The sequence below is a fragment of the Lepisosteus platostomus genome, chromosome 13 (assembly GCF_059453375.1).
Source record: "Lepisosteus platostomus isolate fLepPlt1 chromosome 13, fLepPlt1.hap1, whole genome shotgun sequence".
NCBI lineage: Eukaryota > Metazoa > Chordata > Actinopteri > Semionotiformes > Lepisosteidae > Lepisosteus > Lepisosteus platostomus.
In genome coordinates, this window is record NC_142623.1 from 41,231,286 (window position 1) to 41,256,185 (window position 24,900).

At 41.6% G+C, this 24,900-nt stretch overlaps 2 protein-coding genes across 5 annotated transcripts in view; one reads left to right on the top strand and one right to left on the bottom strand.

Moving 5' to 3' along the window:
• The window catches only part of flt4 (fms related receptor tyrosine kinase 4), a 66,242-nt gene extending 64,018 nt beyond the window's left edge, over nt 1-2,224 (top strand). For both annotated transcript variants that reach the window (XM_088604658.1, XM_088604659.1), the window contains 3 exons: nt 6-126; nt 870-955; nt 1,754-2,224. In XM_088604658.1, the coding sequence (XP_088460784.1) occupies nt 6-126; nt 870-955; nt 1,754-1,952 (406 nt within the window). In that variant the 3' untranslated portion in view covers nt 1,953-2,224. The remainder of the gene's footprint in view (nt 1-5; nt 127-869; nt 956-1,753) is intronic.
• A 744-nt stretch (nt 2,225-2,968) lies between these two features.
• ergic1 (endoplasmic reticulum-golgi intermediate compartment 1) overlaps nt 2,969-24,900 on the bottom strand; it is a 28,445-nt gene continuing 6,513 nt past the window's right edge. The window contains exons 1-10 of one of the 3 annotated variants that reach the window (XM_088604660.1): nt 21,231-21,370; nt 20,713-20,774; nt 16,845-16,917; nt 14,115-14,209; nt 8,867-8,991; nt 8,480-8,584; nt 8,010-8,070; nt 6,987-7,087; nt 6,512-6,634; nt 2,969-5,650 (exon numbers count right to left, since the gene is read on the bottom strand). In XM_088604660.1, the coding sequence (XP_088460786.1) occupies nt 5,543-5,650; nt 6,512-6,634; nt 6,987-7,087; nt 8,010-8,070; nt 8,480-8,584; nt 8,867-8,991; nt 14,115-14,209; nt 16,845-16,917; nt 20,713-20,774; nt 21,231-21,355 (978 nt within the window). In that variant the 5' untranslated portion in view covers nt 21,356-21,370 and the 3' untranslated portion in view covers nt 2,969-5,542. Of the gene's footprint in view, nt 5,651-6,511; nt 6,635-6,986; nt 7,088-8,009; nt 8,071-8,479; nt 8,585-8,866; nt 8,992-14,114; nt 14,210-16,844; nt 16,918-17,556; nt 17,760-20,712; nt 20,775-21,230; nt 21,371-24,900 lie in introns of those variants that run through there. The other 2 variants (XM_088604661.1, XM_088604663.1) reach the window with 2 other exon arrangements.

A 24,900-nucleotide genomic window follows, 5' to 3' on the forward strand; every position in this document is an offset into this window, starting at 1 on the left:
CACAGATACTATAATTGCGTGCCCTTCACTGGATGCATGATTGCTAGGCCGCAGAAGGTCTGCCGCACAAGGGTCAAGACATTCGAAGAGTATCCCATGGAGCAGACTTCCCACAAGGCACACCCGGTGAGCACCACGTCCACTTTCGCCTTTGTCTCCCCCTCTCTATACCTCCATGGCCTTTACTTTTGAACCACACCTTTTCTCGGTCTCTTTGCTGGTACATCGTATCTCAATATCCACGAGTTATTTCCCTGATCTATCCAAGTGTCTGCTCTTTCTGTAAATTAAACAGACAGTATTTAATGCTGTGCAAGCATTGGCACTCGCCTTTTCTTTGCCTCTACGATTGTTCCAGGGTTTATACCTGCGTAGTCCTCCGATCACCCTCAAAGTCATCCTAGGCACTTGCATCTTCTGATTTTTGCAGTCTACATCAGGCATTCTCTCTCACAGAGCTCAATCACCTTGTTTACTCAGTCAAACTTGTTTACTAATTAAGTCTAACCAGATGGTTGCTGGTCCATTCATTTCAAAACCACAGAGGCCTGCGCAAGGTCTTACTGTTGGAAGTAGGACCCGAGTTTGATTTAAGAAATGTGGGGGGAATCCTTCTGAGGTGTGGCATCTAACTATGCCAGTTGTCCTCTAAGCACCCCTGTTTGAAAACGCGTATTTGGCAGCAGGCTAGCATTCAGACACCCAAAAAATTGGCCAACTGGAAGTTGCCATCGCCTCAACATTTAAAGACATTTAAAGCACTCTATGGAGCCTCCCAGCTTTCACCTGGTGACCCCTCCTACTAGACCGCAATAACCCCTGTGGGGGTATTAAGGCAGTGTGATGACAGGTTGAATCTCTCTGTGCAGGACAACCAGACGGACAGCGGGATGGTTCTGGCCTCGGAGGAGTTCGAGAGGATAGAGCACAAACACAGAGGAGCTGCGACACTCAGGTAGGAGTAGCAAATGCTCAAATGTCATGCCCAGTCTGCCATGTGGGGTCCATTACATTTGAAAATGTTCTACAAATTTGTATTTAAACATGAAAAAACTACTCTGTTTTAAGCAGAAGAAATCAGCCTCAGAGTATCTGGCTGGGCATCTGATGGTTGTACCTGTCAAATGCCATATAGTATCTGGAGTAAAAAACAAAAATGTAATGTAGAATGTTAAGCAGCCAATGTTAATATTTAAAATGATTTTTCTTAATGTTACAAATTAGAACTAAATAAAAGCACCTGTAAATTTTGACATTGCTGTTTTTCCCCAGACTGCAAGATAACTTCTTGTGAGTGTCCTAGAAGAGTTTTGAACACAAAATTCATCGTTATAATTGTTTTTAACCAATATGAAGCAATTCCAAGAAAGCATGCTTTTGCTTTGCCTTTGAGACATTGCCCACATAAAACAGAAGGTACTTTGATTCTCAGAATTTTTTTAGAAATCTGGGTAAGAGATGTCAGTACCAGTAGCAGCTAGATTCTGTTCCCAAGCACTGACCTAAGACAGAGCAACCTTGACTCTTCAAGTGTACAGCTCTGCAGGAAGGTTATCAAGACAGTATGTGAACTACGGTAGCTAATGGTGTCCTACTTCGTAGTGGATTAAACCTGCTCATAAAGGTCACGTGAGCCCAGGGAAGACCAGCTGGAACAAAGACGTGTAGTGGAATTAAGAAGGGCCCGAGTTGCTTATTTCTCTCTTCTGTGTCTCTCTCGTCTCTCTTCCTTTGTCAATCTGACCATCCGCAGTCAGCAAGCAAGCAGGAGTACAGAAGATCCATTGGGACTTTCCAACAGGCATCAACCGCCATTCCGGAGCCAGCTGTCCGGTCAAACCTTTTACAACAACGAGTACGGCCAGCTTTCTGAGGAAGCGATGGGAGACTTCTTCTCCGTGCCCAGCGACGTGGACTCAGAGGGCGGGGGCATGGCCTCTTCTAGCTTCTAGAGAGAGGGGCAGAGAGCAGGGAGGGGCCGGCTCAGGCTGACACTGGGGCCTGTTGCTTTCAGTCCACTGCCCCACCCCGTCTCCCCTCGCACCACTGAACTGAGCTCACTGATGCACAACATGCTTTCCAGCCACTGAGTGGCGCACTTATCATCTCAAACAAAACCCTCTCCATCTTATCCATCCCATTTATTTTTATTTTTAACTAACCCAGAGTAAGCTTCTTTCTGATGGTATTTGTAAAAAAAAACAGTAAAAAGAAAACAAGAAAATGGTGCATCCGTTTCTTATTTTTCCTGGGGTTTTTACATCCATATACAGTATTAAAAAACTAGGACATTGCTTCTAAAGCGATGGTAAACTCTGACCCTCCTATACAGGATTGCTACGTATAGTTTTATTTTTCAGATGCGCAGGTATTCATGTAAGAAAACCTTAACAGTTTATAATTTATTTCCCACATGTTGAAAGGTAGCAGTACTGTCAAGACAAATAAAATCTGTTCACAAAATGCGTGTTATGATATTTCATAATCCCCTACTTTCGGAATTGTACCATAGTTGGGAAGAAAAGGCACAGGTGTTTCGCTCCTAGTTACAGATGCGAGAAGAGGTTGTGCTTGGTTTAGTAGCCATTACAGGAAACAATAGCGGACAATGTTATTACTGGGAAACTGACAGCATTACTAAGAGAGATCAGAGTTGGCTTCCAACATCACAAAAACCAAGAAAGCACCAATATTACGATTCGCCGTGGACTGTACTGTACTGGAAAGGACTGTACGCACTTTGTGGAAAGGTTCATGGTTAATTCCATGCTGGAAAGTAAAAAAAGAAAAAAACATTTTGGTTTCATGTGCAGGATATCTGAGTGACCAGATCGATGAATTGTCTCCCTACAAAAACGAGAGCTGTGAGCAAGCAAAACCCGCAAAGCACGAGGACCACCAGTAACTCACCATCACTGTCGCTTTCAGAAATATCCACCCACCACAACAAAATACTCGGAGACTGTCCGATTGAAAACAAAACTTCTATTAAACATTCAGAACAAAACTTAACACAAGGAGACACAACACTGAGAATGAGACCGAACAAAATTCCATTGAGACAAAAAAAAAAACACAGCATTTGTAAAAAATAAAACTCAAGTAAGCCATTCAACAGTTTGATTTTGGAAAAAAAAAAAGATATGATTTTGAAAATAAAAGTTACAAAAGAAACGAACCTGTTGATTTGTACATTAATTACAGAACACTAGTTTCCTCAAACGCAACATTTAGCAATTGCCGTTCCAGCTGAAAATTCTAGAATACATGACAGTACAGAATTCTTTAGGCAGTGATCTACTTTTTTAAATAAATCATCTCTACAAATGAGACACTGGTGACTGTTGCACATTCCCATACTACATCTACCTAGACTCTTGGAATGTTCCTCCCTTCTTCATTTCACAAAGACTAAAGAGGTGCTGAAATTCTGTCACACTGTACAAACAATGGAGGATTGTCATATGAATTTCCTTTAAAGGCGGCTATGATTAGAGTCTCCCAATCGTTCTGTTGAATGGGAAAGTTCTTGACAAACCACAGACTTACATTAACTTCAAACTATAACAGCTTCATCGCAGACTGTTGCATGGATTAAGGTTGTAAATAAGTACTTCAGCACATCCTGGTCCACTCCTGAGTTTTGTCAATGTCATATATTTTTTAGAATTCTTTTTTTTTTTTACCAGAACCCTGGGTGTGACATTGGCTTAATATGTCATTTATTGAGAGGTTTATAGAGATGTGTGACGAAAAGTGCAAAAAAGCTTTAAAAATACTGAGACTTAGTGTTCACGAGTACAATGGCACACAGATTTGTTATAGAAAGAAAACACGTCTGACATTTTAGAGGGTGCACCAGAGAAATACTGAGGCTCATATTGTGCATTAGTCTGTGTTCAGGGATTACTGCAGTTCTAACTGGGTTTCTCCACTGTAAATGCAATGCAATTGACTCCCAAGTGGTTTGAAGGTAAAAACTGCTTAATTAAAAAATGTCTCCAATTGAGACTAAACCCTTTTCAAACAAAAGTACACACAACAGATGGTGCACTGCACCTTTGCTATCGTCGGGACTTGGAACTGCCGATACATGGATTTGAACTAACAACTTAATCACGACGAACAGCTGATTACAACATGATCACCTACTACATTTGACTTGTAGTCAAACAGGCCATTTCCCAGCTAATACGTCTGAAGGACACTGGCATTATAAATTCACGCATTAATGTTGTGGCACAACACTGTTGTTACTTGGATCGGCTGCACATGTGTAAACGTATATGACGTGCATCTTTTCAGTTATTACACCTGGGTAGTATAGGCTAGGTTTCCTTCACTAAGTTATAAAAAGTTGTTTTTCAGCTCAAGTCACTTGTTAACAGCAGTGCTTGGATAAAGGCACAGAAATACTTATCCAGTTGATCAGCAAACTGAAAGGGTGTGTGTTCCCATATCATATCAAAGAGTTATCATCTTTATGGACTGTGTATAAAAGTCTATTGGCCCTCTTAATCACATTCTGTATAAACAGTGTAGAAAAGGGTTAACTGAATAATGCTACTACAGGAAACTCATGAGGGTTTAACAGAAAGCTGTTTAAATTTCAGGCAGTAGGAAGATATTGATTTGGCATCATGTGATCATAAACATTCTCCGATTAAGTGATTGAGGCTGGGTGTTGTGGAATCTGGTGTTCTTTTCTCCTGTCTTCTACCTTCTTTTTTGGTATAGGCTCAAGTACATTTAAACACGCACAGTACTCTGCTCCTTCGACTTGTATTTCTCAGAGTTGTAAAGGTTGTGTAATGTAACCTGCCTTGTGGGCAAAAGCATTTTTGCTTTTCTTAAAACAATACCACATTTTTGTTATGTACCTAATGAACATGATTTTCTCTTTCACAAGTGAGATGTCACACTTATGCCAATGCAACTACAGCAACTTAAAGTGCCCAAGCATCCTCAGTGTCACATTTAGATCTACAGTACCAGGTACCACCCACATTAAAATAACCTGCATGTAAAATGCTGGATTTGTCCTGATTACCCTACAGTACTCTAACACCTGTGCCTCTCAGTGTGACTGTCTGCATCTGGCCCTGTATTAGCTCATTTCCAGTTCACCAGACACTGGTGCCATTGCCTCTGATCCATTTTGCCCTTGATATGTTGTCAAAAGTTGTCTCTTGTAGTTGAGCTCTACAGCTTGCGGTCAGCTCCTCTTTAGAAGGGAATGAAGTCAGTAACAACAATGGGCATCAGGAGTGATGCCTGTGGCCTTGTCTGACTGTAGTGCACGGGCACTCATCTCTGAGTGTGGAGCGAGACCAACAGCGAAATACAACAACGACACAAAACTATCACTTTAAAAAAATATAAAACCCGTGAGGCTCTTTGCTCTTATTTTGTCAGGGGAATAGAAACGGACAGGTTGGGAAACTGGCTCTGCTCGGTCCCAGTGGCGTGAAAACTAGCGGTCATCTCTTTGTGTTGAGTTTGTGGGCGCCCCCTGCAGGGCACTCGTGGCACTGCTGCAGACTCAGGACATCTTTCCCAGCTGGACCTTCTTCCAGGCCTCAGAGGCAGTGAATATGCAGGAGTCAATGATGCCGGCCACCGTGAACGTTCCTCCAATGATGGCACAGATCTGCAAGAGGAACACCTTCCGTCAGTGATTTGTAGCCGATATCTTCGAGTAAGAGCGCTCATGAAGCCTGCCACTGTGTAAGAGACCTCCTAAACTCATTAACGCTACACTGTGTATTTGAAAGGCATCACATTTAACTGGCCTGTTAAGAGACGCTCATTGACCTGCAAGACGGCAGGAAAAACCACCTGAGATGTCCAGAGGCACCGGTCACCGTGGCAACAGTGACACAAGCCACCAGTGCTAGGAAACAACCAATCAGGAGGTGCCACATCATCAGATGCTTGAAACATACTGCGGCAGGAAATCGTCTGTTCTTTCCACCTTGACATCTTTGTCTCCAAACAAGGTCATGCTGTACAAAGCAAACATTGCACAGGTCCTGGAATGTTTTTTTGGTGGCAAATAATTGTACTGATATTGAGCTCTGAGAAAAGAGAAGATGAACATCCACAACGTTTAAATGTGGCAAAAGAGAACATCTTTTAAAGTATTTGGCAGACCCCAGGAATGCAGTAACGAGAGGGAATTCTCAAAAGGGTTTAAGGCTGAAAAGCGGACGCATGATAATGTTCTTCATAACACTAACTGAGCATTGTCTAGCTTTTTTTTAATTAAAAACTGTATTTAAAAAGTTTGACAGTGCATTTAACCTGCAAGGTGCCTTTTGCTTGCATGTGTGGGGGGACCTGAAATCTTACCCAGGCAGGGGGGGAACAAAAGATAAGACAAGACAAGCCGTCTCTTGTCTTTTCCCTGAAGGTGCTCATTGGCTAACTCGTCGGTGTGTGCTCAGTGGAAGGCAGGGGGCCGTGCTGACCTCTGGGGGCCCGGGTCCCGTGCGCACACGGCAGGACTCACCGTGGTGACGAAGCGATAGAAAGGCTGCCTCCTCTCGGTGTACTTCACCGTGATGGGGCTCAAGTCGTAGCGGAACCAGATCGCAGGGATGATGCGCCCGGTGTGACTATAAGCCACATATTCCTGCCGGAGAGGGACAGCTCCAGTGATCCGTGCCAAGTGGGAAAGGGCGCAGCCCCCCTCGTATACGCCAAGCAGCGCTAGTACCTCCGAGCAGGCGTTTCACTTCTTAGCAACATGCCATTTTTATTCCAAGCCAGCGTACAAGTGACTCCACACGCAGCCCACCACCTTAGACAGCGCCCCATTCATGTTTAATAAAAGTTTTTTTTTTTTAATTGGAATAATTGCTAGGTTTTTTTTAAAGACTTTTCTAAGATTTACATATAAAGCCTCACAATGGGGTAACCACTTAAGGGAGTGTTTAAAAGACACCACTGTCCGTTTGACCTCGGCATCAGTGGATGACTATTACCTTATTGGCTACTGTGTACTGGTAAGAGAACCTCTGTTTTCCCCCCATGTCTTCATACACAGTGGGAACAATCTTTAAGATGTAATCATGAGATGCCAGTGCTGCAAAGAGAAAAGAACAAGGAGCAGATTAAAGGAGACAGTTGACTTTTGATGTCATGCTACTACTGCATTTAAGAGACTGCAGTAGAAAGAGACTGCACACAGAGGGTTAACAAACCAAGTCAATACCGTCTAGTTTACACTTAAAGGTCACTGTGTAATGTAATTCATCGTTGCTTGGTCGAGTACAGGGTCACCGTGAACCAGAGCCTGACCTGGCAAACAATGGGTACAAAGCAGGATACGTGCCAGTCCAAAGCAGGGCACACAGACACACATGCACACAGCGGGCAATTTAGAAACACCCATTAGCCTCAACTGCATGGTCTTGGCGTAATGGGAGGAAACTGGAGTAGCAGGCTAAAAACCCCGCAGATACATGGAGAACATATGGACTCCACACATAAGTCATCCCGATCCAGAGTCGAATCCAGGAACCAAGAGCTGTGAAGCAGCATTGATAACCTCCCAGCCACACTCATTGATTAGTAACAAATAAAATGGCGTCCATTTAATGGACATTTGCTCCTTCCACACTGTCTGGGAAACCACCAGCTGACAAAATAAACCCTACAGACTCATCCACATAAACCCCTCATACCTGTGATGAATCGAACTCCTGAGCTGTAACCACTAAATGACTCATGAGACCTTGACTAATATGACCGTTTCACACATTGCACAAATGTAGCCACAAATATAACCATTTCTGCTAAAAGAAGAACAAAGCGTGCGCATTCTCCAGCACACAACCCTGTTCTAAGCAGAGTTTAGGCAGTCTGCACCCAGTGTTGCTGATCCAGACACTAATTCATAACAGAAGTACCTCCACTTGATAAGCCCCAGTTTGTTCAAAACGAGAGCTGTGGTTTCTGTCCCTGCATTGGATGGAGAGACTACAGGATTTGCACTTTTTACGTACGATTAGAATCCAGTCTGTTTGCTCCTCCTAGTGCATTGAAAGCACCTTGGACTTTTTCGACCTACAATGGAAAACAAACACAGGTTAAAAGAAAAAAAACTCAATCTGGCATTTATCTTACCAACCCAGAAAAAAGAGGTATTTACACAAATTCAGTAGTTTTTATGAAGGTGAGTTGAACATTCACAGAGGGACTGTGCAAAATGTGTTAATTTTTTTGCTGTCTAGATTTGAAAAGCTAGAGGTTATGCAGATTTAGAAACACTAAAATACAATTTAGCTTTCCTATGGACACCTTTTCTTTAATACCTTACATTATTTCAGGCAGAGTTTGAAAACAGCACTTTAATTACAGATTTGTCAATATCGCAGGTTTCTGAGTGTTAACAATATTATAAGAAATTCATCCCAATAAATTATTTCCCCTGTAACTCAACACTTTGGTGCAGTTTCACACAGAAGTTGGTCACCTGTAGCTTGTCCCCAAAAGCCAGCTTGTGAATGATATGGGTCATATCAGGATTCTGTGGCTGGGCAGTGGCACTGTGTGTAGATACATGAAAGTTGCCAGGCACCTGTTAGAGACACCAAACACAAGCATTAGACATAGCACATATAGTTGCTTTGTGTAGGCAAGTCAACACTATTGACAGGGGCTTCAAATTCATTCTTAATGTTCCAAACATACATCGTTGGGCATCAGGTGACGTGTCGTGTGTCACTGAGCGTCCAGACGTGCTTGTGGCAATGGGGATTCCACACACTTACTCCAATACCAATCATGCGAGGCTCTGACAATCTGAACATCCTTTGAAAACACTCCTTTTGATTCTCGATAGCCAGGGCCTTGACTTTACCTTGTTGATGCTGAATTTCCCCTCGAACCTGCAGCCCAGACCACTGTTCAGAGGGATCTTCATGGAGTTGTCAATGTGGCCCACCTCATGTCTGCCCATTTCATCCTGGATATCCAGCCCAACGACTTCAAGAAGAAACACAAAGGAAAAAAGGAGAAAAGCAGAAAAACCAATGAGACTGGGTCTGCCCCTAGAAAAAACTGTCCCTCTTCAGCCACAGCGGTATCCTGACGCCTTGTGCACCTCTGACATCAGGAGACACGGACAGACATCAGAAGCAGTTGTATTTACAGAGAAGCATTTTTCCCCAGAGGATTGCAAATAGAAAAAAAAAGTTCAGAGTAACTCAGGTGTACATTGATATCAGCTCTGCAAGAAGGAATGGAATCATTTAGTAAGAAATACAAACAGCCAGAGCCTACAAAATTCATTTCAAAATAATCAAAAGGAAGTTAAACAGCATTAGACTCTATTGAGATTTCTCTAGCAAGTTCTCAAGTTACCTGCCCTGGCTACACAATATCCACTACCAGCAGATTGATTTCATTTTCAGCTTTTAAAAACCTTTAGTTAAGCAGGAAAGTCAATTGAGAAATTCGTATTTGCAGTGACGTCCTGCAGAAGGCAGAACACTTCCTGAGGGGGTTACCTAAGGGATCCACAGTAAAGTCCCACCCAGGATTTGAACCCTCAACCCTCCAGTCTGGAGTAAAGAGATCCTAGCCACTGCTCCAAAAAAGTGAACGCTGCATGTTTTGAACTGAACCGTTTCTACAGCCCAGAAAGCTTCTTGTTGTTGGCTTTTGACAAATGCACAGATTTTCAGACAAAGAGACACTCTTAACTGTATGAAGTACAACTTTTATACATCTTCCAAATATTCAATATTACAATATGATGACAATGACGACATGACAACATTTTATATAGCGCCTTTAAAGGTGGCTTCTCAAAGCGCTTTACAGGATGACAATAACAATAAATAAGAAGACTACAACAATAAATAAGAAGATTTCACAAGATAAGACACAATTACAACAATCCATCAATAACAATAGAGGAGACCGTGGAAGGTGGTACTAAGAAGAGCAAAGGGGTGAAGAATGGAACCAGTTAAGTAAAGGCTTTTCTGAAGAAGAAGGTTTTGAGTCTGGATTTGAAGGAGTTTAGAGAAGGTGACTCTCTGATATCCTTGGGCAAAGAGTTCCAGAGCTTGGGGGCATAGCAGGAGAAGGCCCTGTCACCCATACAATGTAGACAGGCTTGGGGGACAGTAAGGAGGGCAGAATTTGAAGAGCGGAGGTTGCGAGGTGGGGAGTAGGGCGATAAAAGTTCAGACAGGTATTGAGGTGCCAAGCCATATATTAGAGTAATGGCTGGAATCTGGTAACCTAGCCTTGTGCTGCCTGTATCAAAAGGTATTTTAAAAAAACAAAGCTGATTTGTATTAGCACCTGTCCATCTACTTTCCTCCCACAATGTGTCAAGAGAAGAAGTAATAAACTTCAAAGGACATGACAAAACTGTCCTAAAGTGTGAAAGAAACCAAATAAGATCACATAACACAGGAAGCTGTGCTGTACAGAAGTGTTGGGAAAGCCCAGCAGTTTGTCTGCTGACCAGGCCCAACATGGCATTACTCTATGTATTGAGCTCAATAAAGGAAAGCACACAAGGCAAGAATTTCCCACACCAGGCACCCAGACACAACAAAACAGAAAACGGACGACTCAGTAACCACTTTGTCAAGGCTCATGCAAAGTGCTATTTCTGGCACCCTGGTGGCATAAAAAGCCTCTGCTCTGATGATGGAAAGTCAATAACCTCTTGTATCACTTATTACTGTACATTCAAAAGGATGCCAGAGCCTGAAAGGCAATTCATCTCAGTTACAGCAAGGTCATTTCTATTTTTGTCTATCTTCCAGGCTCAGAATAAAAAAAAACAATCTTATCTTACTTCCTGTAAAAAAAAAGTGATTAATGTGTGTAAAAGAGACAAGGTTTCCCTGTTCTAAATCAATGACGCATTATTCATTCAGATTGTTTTCCAATGAAGTAATTAAGATGCATTTATTATCTTCATAAACAGGGTTCTTCTCATGCACTGAAGCATGCTTTAGCAAACTGTTAAATGTATACAAAAGCAAGATTAAGAAAAAGGTTGTATCTTTCCGATACACTTTGTATTTTTAGACATCTGTGCAATAGATTTATTTTCCTTATAGGCATGGTTTACTCTGAAGCACAGAAACTCGCAGTGAAGTTGACATTTAAAATGAACCAAGTTCTGGCCTCAACCCTAAAGTAACAGTCACTTAGTCTAACAAAGTATTAGTTAATGGCATAAGAACAATTACCTTCTGCCCTTACAGTAAATTAAACGTGATGCTTGCGTCTCACAAAAACTATTGCTCCAAAAAACAGGAAAAAAACCTGTGGAAAATTCATCATTCCTGATTTCCTTATCCCTCAATTGAGACAATCCTAAAAGTGAGCAGATTAAATAACGACCAACAAGTTACCATATACTCCTTTTGCTATATACATTGTTTCTCTCTTGTCTGTTCTACATCTAAGGATTTTCTTTGGATTTCCTCCTCTTCCACTCTAGCTTAGATGGTTTTAAACAGAACTAAGATATCCTACCCAAAGGTGTGACACACCGCATAATTCCCGAGCACTATAAAGTAGCATCAGACTAGGCTTTATCCTATGGGTGTTGTGAGATGAGATAGACGGAAGAGGTTCTAAGATGCATGACTGATGATAGCATGTACTTCTGTGCATCACGGGAGATCAAACCTGGCTAATACGTCAATCCAGACAGCTACAGACAGCAGTTGGAGGACAGAAAACAGCAATAGCAATAAAAGATCAGGCCACGTGAAGCTAGTGAATCACTTTACAGATCTCTGCAGAACTACATCAGCTACTGGGGACTGAGGGATCCCACTGACGTCTATGGGGATGTTGGCCCAAAGCTGTAATCACCACTGGAGAGAAACCTGCTGGGAGCAGTCTCTCATAATCTGGTGAAGCAGTGAATTAAATGTGGCAAACCTCACATTTCTTTTTACAAACGAAGCATTCAATACTTCTCAGTACTTACACGTGCACACATTCCCCTGCATGTCATACAGTACATCTTCAAAATGGTATATCACCCCACACAGGAGGGGCAAGTTTAATTTCCTTGAGCTGAGCAGGTGATCAGACTTCAGTCCCGCACTGCAGGAAAACAGGTGAAGACTCGAACTTACACCCTCTGGCCTGCCCGGAGAAATAACGTAACTGGCACAAACGGCCGCTTGTACTGTTTCTTTCTGAGGGAAACGGTCAGGGAAAAGAGAAATCATCCTCCCGCTGGAAGGGCCCTGCCTGGGCGTAATCATTTTACTGTAAAGAGTGACTAAAGCAGTTTCTCAGCATTAGTCACTGTACAAATAATTGCAAAAAATCGTATAATTCATCCCTTTCCTGACTGAATATTTATTAAAGGAGCATGGCATTTATTTCATGGAGAGGACTGTCGTATGAATTAGACAACTGAACTGCAAACAGGATTTTCTCTTTATTTTCTTTTAACATTTCATTGTCACACTTGTATAACCAACAAAGTATCATTTTATTCGGATACCTTGATTTATGCGCACTCATTTGATATTATGCCACAGTTACACAGAACAATGCAGGCATGGATGTCTGGAACTTTCAGTCCTTCAGTATTTCCAAGTCACAGAATTTCTACAGTTCACGACCCATCCTACTCATTTGTTTTGTAAGAAAACACGTTTAGATCACCAACATAATCACCACAATCTTGCAACAACTCAGTCTGCAGTAACATCTATCTGTGGTTATACTCGACAATATTACAACAAGGGCTGAGTTATTCCCACACTCAGGGGACTGTAGCAGACAGGACATCTCTGCACTAGGCTTTCGGACAGCCCCATGCGTCTGTGAACATAGCTATAATGTACGCAAGTTTGCTTTGCTGTGCCGAAACTCACAATACTGATGAAAGTTCACGCCATTTCACTTCCATCTGGTTTTGTGGACAGACTGTCATGCAGCTTTCTACATGGATGGGATAACGACACTGAGGTCAAACCCTGAACAACAGGTCTGGAACACAAACCTGCCCTGCCTGTGCACAATGGCTCCTTGTAAGTCCACAATTATTGTTTATTTCAGCATAGGTAACTGAAGACAGAGGACTAAGACCCTGTCCTGTGGTTGGGTTGTGTTAAGAGTGAAAGCAGCAGGCAGGTCAGCACTTGACCAAAAGATGCACTTCCTTTACAGATTTCAAGGGAAGCTATTAGCAAATAATGAAACTCCCACATTAGGCTGGTTTCCTACTTTCACAAACTTAAAATGAGGAACTACTTCTCATTTTTCCTCATAAATTTCTATAAGTGTGGTTTAAAATTTTAAGAACCCCTAGGATGTGAAAAAAATTAATTCTAACTTATACGCTCACCACACTATCACTATCAAGAAACATTCATGCATGTTCATTTCACATATTACCCATTATGATCTGTCACAAAGTTTAATTTCGAGGCTGAGTAACAGTTAAGAAATGAGACAGTGTTTACTTCTGCCCCTGGCACACAGCACTGAACCCTGCCTTTGATTTAACAGCACTGGACTGAGCGCAGCTTTGTATGTGGAATTTCTGAGTGATGATGCGGCAAAGAAAAAAACTGAAATCCATCAGGAACCACAAGTAGATGGGACCTGAGAAACCAGCGATCATTGATCAACTGTCTTTTATTGGGAAAAGATCTCAGCTCTTTTCTGAGGCTCCTGAAAAAACTTAGTCCATAACTTGTAAAACTGCCATAGTATGTCCATCTTTTTTTAAAACGCCAGATGAAGATCCTTTAGTTTTTTTCAGGTTTGGATGGAGACACTCACAGATGTTCACAACACACACCGGAAGCAAGTTTGAGGTTGAATATGTAGAAATTTACATGGTAGGTTTCATTCCATCCATAACCTTCAAATTCATAAGCACAGAATTAAGCATGTGGAAAAAATAAATCAACCTTTTGCCATTTTAAAGCAAAAGCGGGCTATTCTTCTATTAACAGTACATTAAACCAGACTTTAAACCAGAACTGTTTTATTTTAGGACTGATTCACAATACAAAATAAAAACCAGCAATACAATTGTATAAGCAATACATGTATTTAGGCGTTTAGAGAAAAGAGATGTATTTTATATATATACTCACGATCACAGTTCAAGTTTGGCAAACTGATGTTTAAACTCACATCTATCTTCCCTCCACTGTCCTTATCTGGGTCGTCCACATACAGTTCATTTACTCTGTGGAAAACAGAAATGTCAAATAAACTTACTGAGTCACTGAAACTCACACAAAATGTGCTTAAGACCATGTCATACAAAAACTCCAAGAATTCAGAGAACATGTTTAATTGTTAACTGAAACAATCAGTTTTTCTGCATAACGTTTTGCCCTACAGTTCAAGATCCTTTCAAAACCCCAAGATCTTCTGTGTTTGACTTTGGTTCTTCCTATATTTTCTCCATAACAGGATCAATGCTTTCCCTAGAAAACACAGAAGGTGTTTTTAAATGGAGATACGTGGACCTCTTTGGCTTTCTATGCAATATCTTGCTCTAGAAAACAATGGCACAGCAATTAGGGCAGTAGCTAGGCTCATTGAGTGAGGATTCAGGAGTAAACTACACATCCCTTCACTTTTATCATGTAAAAGTTTGAGTTTAGGGCTTTTGAATCATTTTGAAACTGAAGGTTGTGGTTTCAAATCCTGGAAGGTGCATTACTATTGTACCACTGACCAAGGGGATTTCTCCAGGAAAATGCCCTGCTGGATAAATGGACAAGAAATGAAAATCACTTTAGATGAAAACATCAGGCAAATAAATCAATATGTCATCTATCCATTGTTTTTCAATAACCACCATTGCACAGCAGGGCTGGAGCCTAATCCTGCAGACAACGGGCAAGGGCAAGACACCCCTGAGACACACACACACACACACACACACACACACACACACACACACACACACACACACGGTACAAATGAGAGATGGCAACCTTTGAGGCTGAGGTGAGAGGAAACTGGAATACTCACAGAACGAGAGCGCTGCTGGGCAGCACAAAGTGAAACTGGCCCTGCCACAGTACATCTCACCAGGTCATCAGGAAGGCCACAGAGAAATAGCTTTCTTTACGATCAGTTAAATGTTTTATACACCGAAATGAGTGTCCAATCATGAGGTAAATCGATTTCCTGACGGAGCATTACAAAATAAAGAATGGCTCGTTGCCTCATACAGTAGTAATTACATTAGCAATGTGTTCCAGAGACTTGTCACTACTGAGATCACAGCTTAACATGCGATTAATATCCTCACTCTTGAGTATTCTTATTGTTAATTGCTGGCACAGTAAATAAGCACATAGCGTAATGTGGGGTGTATCTTTCTATACTGTGCCTAATTACATTTTAGAAAAGCCTTTAAACAAAATGTTTCCATATTTCACATACAGTGAAGCTATAAACTATGCCCTGTTGTATACATAATGGGGTATGTACAGCCATTTTGTTTGCATATTTGAATCATCATATTTTAATGTTTCAATGAATTAAGCTGCTATTTTAAAGAAGGCACAGTAATAAACTGGGTACAGACAATGTCGATGTGAATCAATAACACAAAAATAAATCCAGTTTCTTCTGTGAAAATGTGCACTCAATATCTATGTAGGGCGAAACAGAAAAGTCCTGACAAGCAGTTGTAACTCTAATTGGGCCAGAACTCATCTTGGTTTCCATGGAGTTAAGTGGACTGGAGAGCATGTGATCCCCCTGGATGTGACACTGGTTTATCACAGGGATTTAACTCCTAGTAATGCTGTTCCTTAATCACATAGCTGGGTGGACGAGCACCCCTGGGACACAGTCCCTCAACAGCAGGGACTCAAGCCCACAACCAAGCAGATATGAGCCTAGAAACATACCAGTGCTGCCTCAATATCTATGTACCAGCGCTTAAATACAGCTCAAACCACTAACCAGTCTAATAGAAGTGTCAAGTTTCAAATTAACCCCAACTCTTTGTTGTTGGAACTGCCTAACCTAAATATTTGCATGGAACAAAAGGGAATGTATTGGCAACAGCTCCACCTGGGAGATCTTAAAAGTTTGCTTCCCCATAAACACAGCAACCTCACACAGAAAAGGCCCAAGAAAAGCAATTTCTTTTAGCGTATCCAAACCCTCTTACACAGATGGAAAAAACAAGCAAGCATGAGTATCTTTTGAAGCTTTTGCAAAGACTATTTTTAAACCTAAAAATTAAACAAGAGTTTGACTTATTAGAGCCACATTCGTCTTCCTGTGATCGTGCACTGTGAGTACATAATGACGACCAGGGAAGTGGCATTCAGATTGAACAGCAGCCCAGGCAGCAGTGTGTGAAACCAGAAGTAACAGAACCTTGCAGATGAAAAGGCTCAGATAACACAGTACAGATCTGACTTGAAGGACAATCAGTGCTCTTTCTCTGTTAACTGTTCCAAAATGCTGAAGACAGGAAGACGAATTTCTACATTTCATAATGTAGAAAAGTGCTCAAAAACAGTAGCATGATTGTTAAGTTTTTAAGATATTGAAAGCAAATAATAACATATGTAATAATATATGTCCAAAACACCCAAGACAAATATGTTTGCAGGAACAAGACTTTGTGTACCCTATAGGGCCAGATGCAGCTGCTAAATTGCACCTGGGATATTTACATTGCGAGCGCAGGAAAGCTGCTCAGTTCTACTGCATTGGTGTGTGGGATGTTGACTTTAATCCAGCAGGGAGCTGTATCTATACTCACACATGCACGTACATACACTCACACGCCTGACTGGGTAAGCACTGAACTGTTAATGGCACGTGGCCCGAGTTATACATACATTTCTGTGGCTATGAATCCTGTGAGCTCGGACAGGAACAGAAAGAGCATGAAGACACAGCAGCAGATTGAAACTGGGGAGGAGAGGAAAAAAAAAACACATATTAAATTTAAGACACAAATTCAGCAGTCTCAGTCTCAGTACCCCATGTTAAAAGGATGGAATTTTTTATCCAGGTATAACTGGATGGTTGCTATGTGTACATTAATGGACCCCTCTGTTACCTTCAGGCTGCCTATCCATTATTGCTGCACTGTGCTGAAAACAAACCATGGTATTCTGCAATACCAAACTGTCAATTTTCCAACTCAGTCACTTGATTCCCCGAAGAGTTTGCAGAAGGAGGGTAATTTACTTCATAATGACCTTCTACCCCCAGAAATATTGTTCTCTGCTGGAGCAGCACTAGGAGGTACATGAAGAATTTCTAGATAACTTTGGTGACGTAACTGCTATGAGCTAAGACCACTGAAAAAAAGAACTGAAATGATACACTGTTACAGAAAGACCCCCCTTCTTCTTCATAATTCTGTGATCAGGCAATAGCTAATTTCCCTAAAACAACTCCCTGACTCATGAGTTGGGTTGTAAGGCATGCAGTGCATTACCTACACCTACTGTATAATTATTACAACACCAGGAATGATCCACTGAAAAACAATGTGAAGGAACATAACTTCCGCTAGGGAACTGCAACACACTTCGTAATCACCTTTCTGAACAGCGATGTCACTCCACAGTCATCAAATGCAGGGCTGTGCCAACAAAGATCTCAGAAGACTACAGCAAAATGAAATTAACAAGGTCCATAAAAAGTCAAAATGTGAGCAAAGCAAAACCAGAGCAAGCTTCATTCCAGGGCAAAACCAGTTCTTAAATAAAAACTGTGTGTGTGAAGTTTAAAGAACAGAGATGACTCATGTTGTTTAAAGCTTCATTTAGTTGCTGAAGGAAGAAGGAACAGACACTGTCAGAGCAGTGTGTTTCCAGATGTAAGCATTCCACTGAGGCCGATGGTGTTGTAAGCAGTTTACTTTAGCAGAACTCAGTATGAATATGTGCACAAAGGAGAACAGAGTGTCCGAGGGCCAGGCTTAAAGAGCAGAGACACGGTGTTACGACTTAAACAATGCGTGGCATCCTTCTTAAAGAAAAGCGATGAAGAAAGACTGAAACAAGCCACAATTTTCAATTTATACTTATGCATCTGTTGACTGGATCACAGTAATAAGTTCATCGCCCCCTGCATTCTCAAACTGTCTCTCCTCAACATTGCCTAAGGCCCTTCTTAAGATGACTGGTTCTTATATCACTGATGATTGGAGGTTAAGGTGCTCATCCTCACATTTATCGATCACACAAGGATGGAGAGCAACCAGAAGAGTGTGTTGTTATTCTGAAAGATCAAGGGAATTTAATCGTGGATAAGTCTGGAAAGGGACTGATCAAATCAAACCAGGGGACAAATCAGCAACAACAGAAGCTCCCAGGAACACAAGTGGATGTTATATGAGAACTATTCAGTACACAGGAGACAGTATTACACGGAGGACTACATACAGGAACCAGCTACTGTTGTAGCTGGGATATTTTATGGAATGTGGATGGAATTCTTAGATAGTTAAACTACAAACTGAACAAGATGGGCCAAGTGGTCTCCTCTTAGTTGTAACCTTTCTTTCCTAAACCAGCTAGAGAGGATTATTTTCTGTCTTTATTAACTGTAACGAAGTATGGTTCCTGAGCTGAAGTATGTGAAAATCCTTACTAGCCATCTCTGCAATTTGAGCCATGATCCCACTAACCTTTCTGCTCATGTCCTTTCAGCGATTCCAGGACATGATTCCGAAAGACATCAGAAGCCAAGATTAACCTAAAACTGGAGTGGCAGCTTCCACCTCCTCTCAACAAGGAACACTTTCTCTTGCAAATCTCTCCATTCTCTTACAAGTTTCAGCTCTTCACACCTCTCCCCCAAATCTCCTTGGGTCTGGACACCCTTTCTCACCTGCTCTGTTTGGCTCCATAGCACCGCTCCACTGTCTCCTTGAAGAATCACCACGCATTTCTTTTTACTTTTCCACATGGAACTAAGCTCTGCTTGTTCCTTTCCATTTTTCACACACATACTGGGAAACAGCCATCAGGGCTATCAGCATCTAAAAGCAACCTGGTACGCAGTGCCAACGACTGCTTCCTTACTCGACTTGGCAGAACACATACTACAGGGGAATGCTTTGAGGGATGCTTTTAATCTTTACAAGTGTCCCAAACAAAGGTTTAGAATGGTGGGAAAGTAAATTACAAAGAAATGGAGAGTTACAGAAACACGAAACAGAGCAGGATAAATATGGAACAGAAAACACCTGGCACGTTCACGGCTTCTGTTTGAGGCTCAAAACAGATTCATCGCAAGAGTCAGTAAATCAAAGGCTATAATTTAAATCGAGGGATGTTGTTAAAAACATGCACAATGCATTAATACGTCAACATTTACAATTAATGTAAAATCATGGTCAATGCTACAAAACTATGTATAGTTACCACCTGCTTTATTGATCATTCACTTGTTGGACAAGTGCTGTAAAGCTATTAGAAAATGGTGTTGGACTGACGACTAGAATACTGGAATTGATCTCGGATCAAATTTGTTCAGTCTTTCCTTTGAGACGGTTGGTCCACAATGTCTAGAGCTGTCCCTCTCCTGCCCTGCTCTGCTCTGTGCCAATGTGAGTGGCAGTCTCAGACTTGGAGGAACAGGGCAAGTGACTTGAGGATGAACACGACATTATAAACTACGTTTGCTGCATTGGGAAATGTACAGCCCACCCCGGTGAAATGTGAAAACGATAAGTAAAAATGATCAATCTTCCTCAAAAGAGCAAAATACAAAATATATTTTATATGATACAATCTATGAAGTCTCAAGGACTGTAACAAAGACTTACATATTACATTTCTAAAATATACCGCCAAACCCTAACTTAAGTATATTTAAAAATAATAACTACTATATTAATAAAACATTCCAGTAACAAGCAGCAAACAGTCCATAAACACACACACATTCCTTCTCATGAAAGGCAAATGGCAAACTGAGTGTTTAGAATGTAACCGGTCTTAAATTGTGTTGCTGCCAGGTTTCCCCACCTCTGACCCCCACTGGTCTGGCAACTCACTGACCATTAAAGACTACCGACACACCTGCAGGACTGCAGCCTCTTTGTGACGGTTCCCCTGGGAACGCACTCGAACGCTGGTCTGAAACACTGTTCTCTAGGATATTGTCACTCGCATTTGCCATCATGCCATTTTTTGCATATTTTGAGGGCTGTAAAGTGGGGTAAATCTACAAATTACATTCTAGTATATTACGGTGATTTTTCCATTTCTGGTTTCGTAATATCTGGGTCATCCTCAGGGTGGGGCTGTTTCTACAGCTGCCGGATACGCAGGCCACTCCCATGCAATTGTAGGAGGTACAGAAACTTGAGACTCATCCAGTGAGGAAGAGCTGGTGACCGTTTGCTGACTCAAGACAGAGTTAAACCCCTGTGCTTGCAACAGCACAGGACATTGATGCGAATGACAATGACCAAGAGCTCTGTGTCACAGAGTTCTTAATGAATAATCAATCTGTTACCGCTAAGAGTTGAGACAATGTAGCAGTTGCTGGAAAGGGGCCATTTTTGTACCTCCATTGAGCGAAGATGGCATTAAAAGTAATGAGGTCACTAAGACAGCAGTAACTCCTACATTTACCATTCTGACAGTGTAGCATTTAAACAGAAAAACATAGATCAGAGTGCCTGCATTAGGGAGTATGTTCAGGCAGGGTGGGGACACACTGCTCTGGCACAATACTTACTGAAGGCTCCTGTGTATGTTGGCTGTGTCAGGTCCTTGGGCACCTTCCTGTAGATGTCAAATCTGTGGGGGCACAAGAAAGACAAAAGACAGAAAGTAAACAGAGTGCCTGCGAGCAAGCCGTGTGTAAAAGCACACCGTGTTCCCAGTGAAGCACAGCCATATTACTGTAGTGCTGTGGAATGTTCAGTCTGGCAAAGAGCCACCTGTAGGCCTGGGGCTAAAGAGACAACAACAATCTGTTTCAAGTTAGGTGTGCAGTACATTTCCCCCTAAAAATCCTTCATACTTATAGAAAGGTGAAGAGAAATTTCCCCAAAAGGAAGTATGAGCATATTAGTATTCCATCCATCAGTTATGACTAATTAATTTATTCTGTCATTTTTAACCAAAAGCAACAATCATTTGCACCCATTGACACCCAGCTGGGTGTTCTACTGTTTTTACTGCAGCAGTCCGAGTGAAGTGTTCTGTTCAAGGGGGCAGCTGCAGTGTCTCACCCAGGAATCGAATCCATACCCTTTCAGTGGCGGACCCGAAGCCCTGGCTACTGCAGCCCACACTGACAAGGTCAGAGAGGATTCTACTCTTAGTGCAACACCAAATGGAACCGTCTGCCGTCTTCCATCTTCCATTGCAGTCATCTTAAGCAATAGACCAAGGGCAAACACCCTAGGCTTTGTCATCATACAGCTTTAAATGGCCACTGAACATATGGCAACACTTACTCAACCTTTTCTACCACACAAAAGAACAGAACACACTGTTACTGAGGGTTTGAAAAGGACTCATATTTCTCAATCTACCCCCTTTGCATTTACTGTGGAAAAACATTTTCTCTGGTCAGCTTGAATTAGTTTCCTCTTTCCCATGTAAAATATCATGATTTGTCCCAGAACAATACTTCAAACTTTTTAGCAACAGATAGGATGTTTTCAATGTTGCTGTGAACTGAAGTCAGCAATTGTCTTTTTATGGCAGTGTAGGGTTCACTTGCAGAACACAATCTTAAGTTTCTGACACTTAAATGGGCGTCTTAAAATACAAGATTTAGAATTGCACCATACACCGACTTAAAAACAGCTACAAATCCACCGAAGTACTTCCAAAAAATGAGCACAGCTGACTTCATATAAATAAAGACTCAAGCCCCATACAGTTTAATCATCCGGCAAAAATAAAGTCAAGGGAATAAATGACAAAAGACAAAACTGCCAAATATATCCTTTTTGTTTTGCAATTGTTCTAATGGCTCAACTGCAGAACTATTTAATCCCCACACACTGCTGCTTTTTCTAAGCCTTCCCTTTTTTGGCCTGAACTCTCTTCTCCAGAACCTTATACTCCCTCCCGATCCCAAACATCCACATCTGTTCAGATTCCTTCCACTACACTAATCCAGGCTGACGCAAGGCGAAGACGGAGAGGAAGCAGGGAGACTTCCTGTCCAAGCACACACCCCCGCTGTGCGTCTCAAAACAAGCCCCCCTCTCCTTCGCGCAGGTTGGATTAGCCTGTTCTCATGAGCGCTGGGAAACGGAAGACACAGCCCTCTAGCCCTCTGTACTGTGCTCACCAAGTTGCAGCACACATTTGAGAACAGACGGGCGGTTGAATCTACTTTTTACTCAAATTGGAAATGCCAGGTATTTTTAGCAGTTTTTGAATATCGCATTTGCATGGTTCCACAAAGCCGATGTTCGTAGCCATCCAGTGTCTCCAACTGTGAACGCGTACAGCTCCGGTCCTTAAATACCCCAGGGTCTTTCATTAAGTTATTCCACTTAAACTGTTAATAAACTAAACAAACGGTCTCCTAAACAGAGTCAATGTAATCAGATTCCCAGGGTCTTAAAACTTTGAGAGACTGCTGTACTACAGCCCTGCTCCAATGTGGACTTCACTAGCTCTAGAGGGAGATGACTGCTCTGGGTGTGAGGGAAGACCTCATTGTTAATACACCCTCATCTTTTGCTTGCCTTCAATACTGTGCGACAGTTTTCATTCTGAATCCAAGTTCACATCTGACTGGGATTCAGTTGGGTACTTTCATTTGCAGTACTTCCTTGGCTGATTTGTTTTTTTTTTTTTGTAGTTTGCATTCCTACATTTCTTTGGGGATATTAATAACAACTAAAGCATTCTGCCCCGAAAAGTTGGGAGGAGTCACCAAATCACTAAGTGAAAGTAGATGTGCCCAGAAAAGACTGGATGAGGGAATAAAATTCTATTCAGTGAGAAAAAGTGCCAAATACATAAATCCATATTTCCTTGGAAGCAATGATAACAAATGAAAAATAAAGGAGGCTGTTCCAGCTTTTCTCCACATCTGAAACTAAAATTCAACACGCCAAAAAAAAGTGTTATAAAGAGGCAGCAACGTTTCGGGAAACCACGATGCTTCTGAGAGGAAGGCTCTCTGCAGTGGCTTCATATTTACAATGCTAAGGTATCAATATGGCCTCGTCTGTATTCTCCAGTGGTAGTTTAAGAAAATGCTTTAGATAAGATTGTATGAATATGGATTTAATCAATATTCAAATTCTAATTAAAGGTTCTGCAGAAAGTTAATTAAGCAGCTGTCACGACCCAGTTTTCTGTAAAAGTCATTCCAGTACCCCCATATGAGACTTGTTTACATCTGGACATCTGGTCTTAGGCCAAAATAACAGAGATTTTAGCTGCAACTTCCATAACAAAACATAACCCTAACTAGATCACTAAAGCGACTACACAGCTAACCTTTCAATTACAATGAACATTAAACTCATCATTCCATATTTCTTATTAAAATGATTTTTATTTCTTAAATGCTGCCACAACATTTGAATGTCAGATTTTTCCGCTGCTATTCTTACTATAGAGTGGGAAATGCAAATATATTTTTAGCACAGAAACCGGTGATCTTTGTAGTTCTAGGCACAGAGAGAAAACTCCTCAGAACACACTGTTCCCTGCTAGTCCCTGCATAAACAGTGACTGAGCTGCTACTACAAAATAGCCACTCCATTCAGTCATGGAACCGTTTGCTGAAGACCCCAAGCTTATGGAAAAGGAAGCATTGATTTACTCATCCTGTACAGCTACCTGGACTTACATTCCAACAGAAAGCACACAGTCACATTTTCTTTATTAAAATACACCAGTTCCTTTCAAAAACTCAGAAATACTTGCCACTCTGTGGTTTTAATACAGTTATAACCAGCCCAAATTAATTTTGTAGCTTGTTTTATTTATTTTTTTCCAACTGGAGGAAAACATATACTGTACCACCAGGACTTCTGACGTACCAAATGCATATTGTTTTTTGCTCATTTGTTTTTGTAACATGGAACAGAAGCGTATTGTTGCTGTGTCTATATTATCATGCACATCTTATGCCACTGTAACATTTTCAAAGAACACTAAGGTTAGAAAAAAAAAACCAATGAGCACTTTCAGGTTCAGCTTTTGACGCTGGGTCAAAGTCACAAACTGCAGCTTTCATAAAAGAGCAGGGCATCTCATTAGGAACTGCTTATTGTTACTATGACAATATTTCCCTCTGTAGCCAAGACAACAATTCAGAAATAAACCAGCATGGCCTTATAATGCCAGCTGTAATCCTCAAGCTCTACAAACAGAACCATCACCCACCACACAGCCTCACCACCCACTGTCAGCAAGGGGATATCTCTCTCAGGAGCAAGAGAGAAATGTGCCCGGACACTGCGTGGAAGCTGGATTCAAGGCCACTCTCAAGTCCCCCAGTTGACAAACACAAATCTAAACCACTGACAGGATGACAGGAGGCCCAAAGCAAGTCAATAAATTAATGGGGTTTGGGAGATGTGCAGGATATATGATAACCAATGGAAACCACAGCAGCTGCTTAACAATTGTCCACATAAATTATATATATACATACACACACACACACAAACACAGCTATGACAAAATACTAATGCAAAAAGTAATATCAGTGTCAACCATGCAAGAGCTCTGACAGAGACACCCGCAGACAAGGGTGGTATTTTTACACACCAAGCTCACTGAGCAAACTAGGAACGTCCTTCCCTTTGAGTGGCAGGTCATTTCAACACAGTCAGGGCAGTCCATACTCCAAAAGGCAGTCAGTCTGGACAAGAATAAGGCACCACCAGGCAGCACAGCAGTCAGACCCTGTGTTTACACGGCGAACTTCCCGATT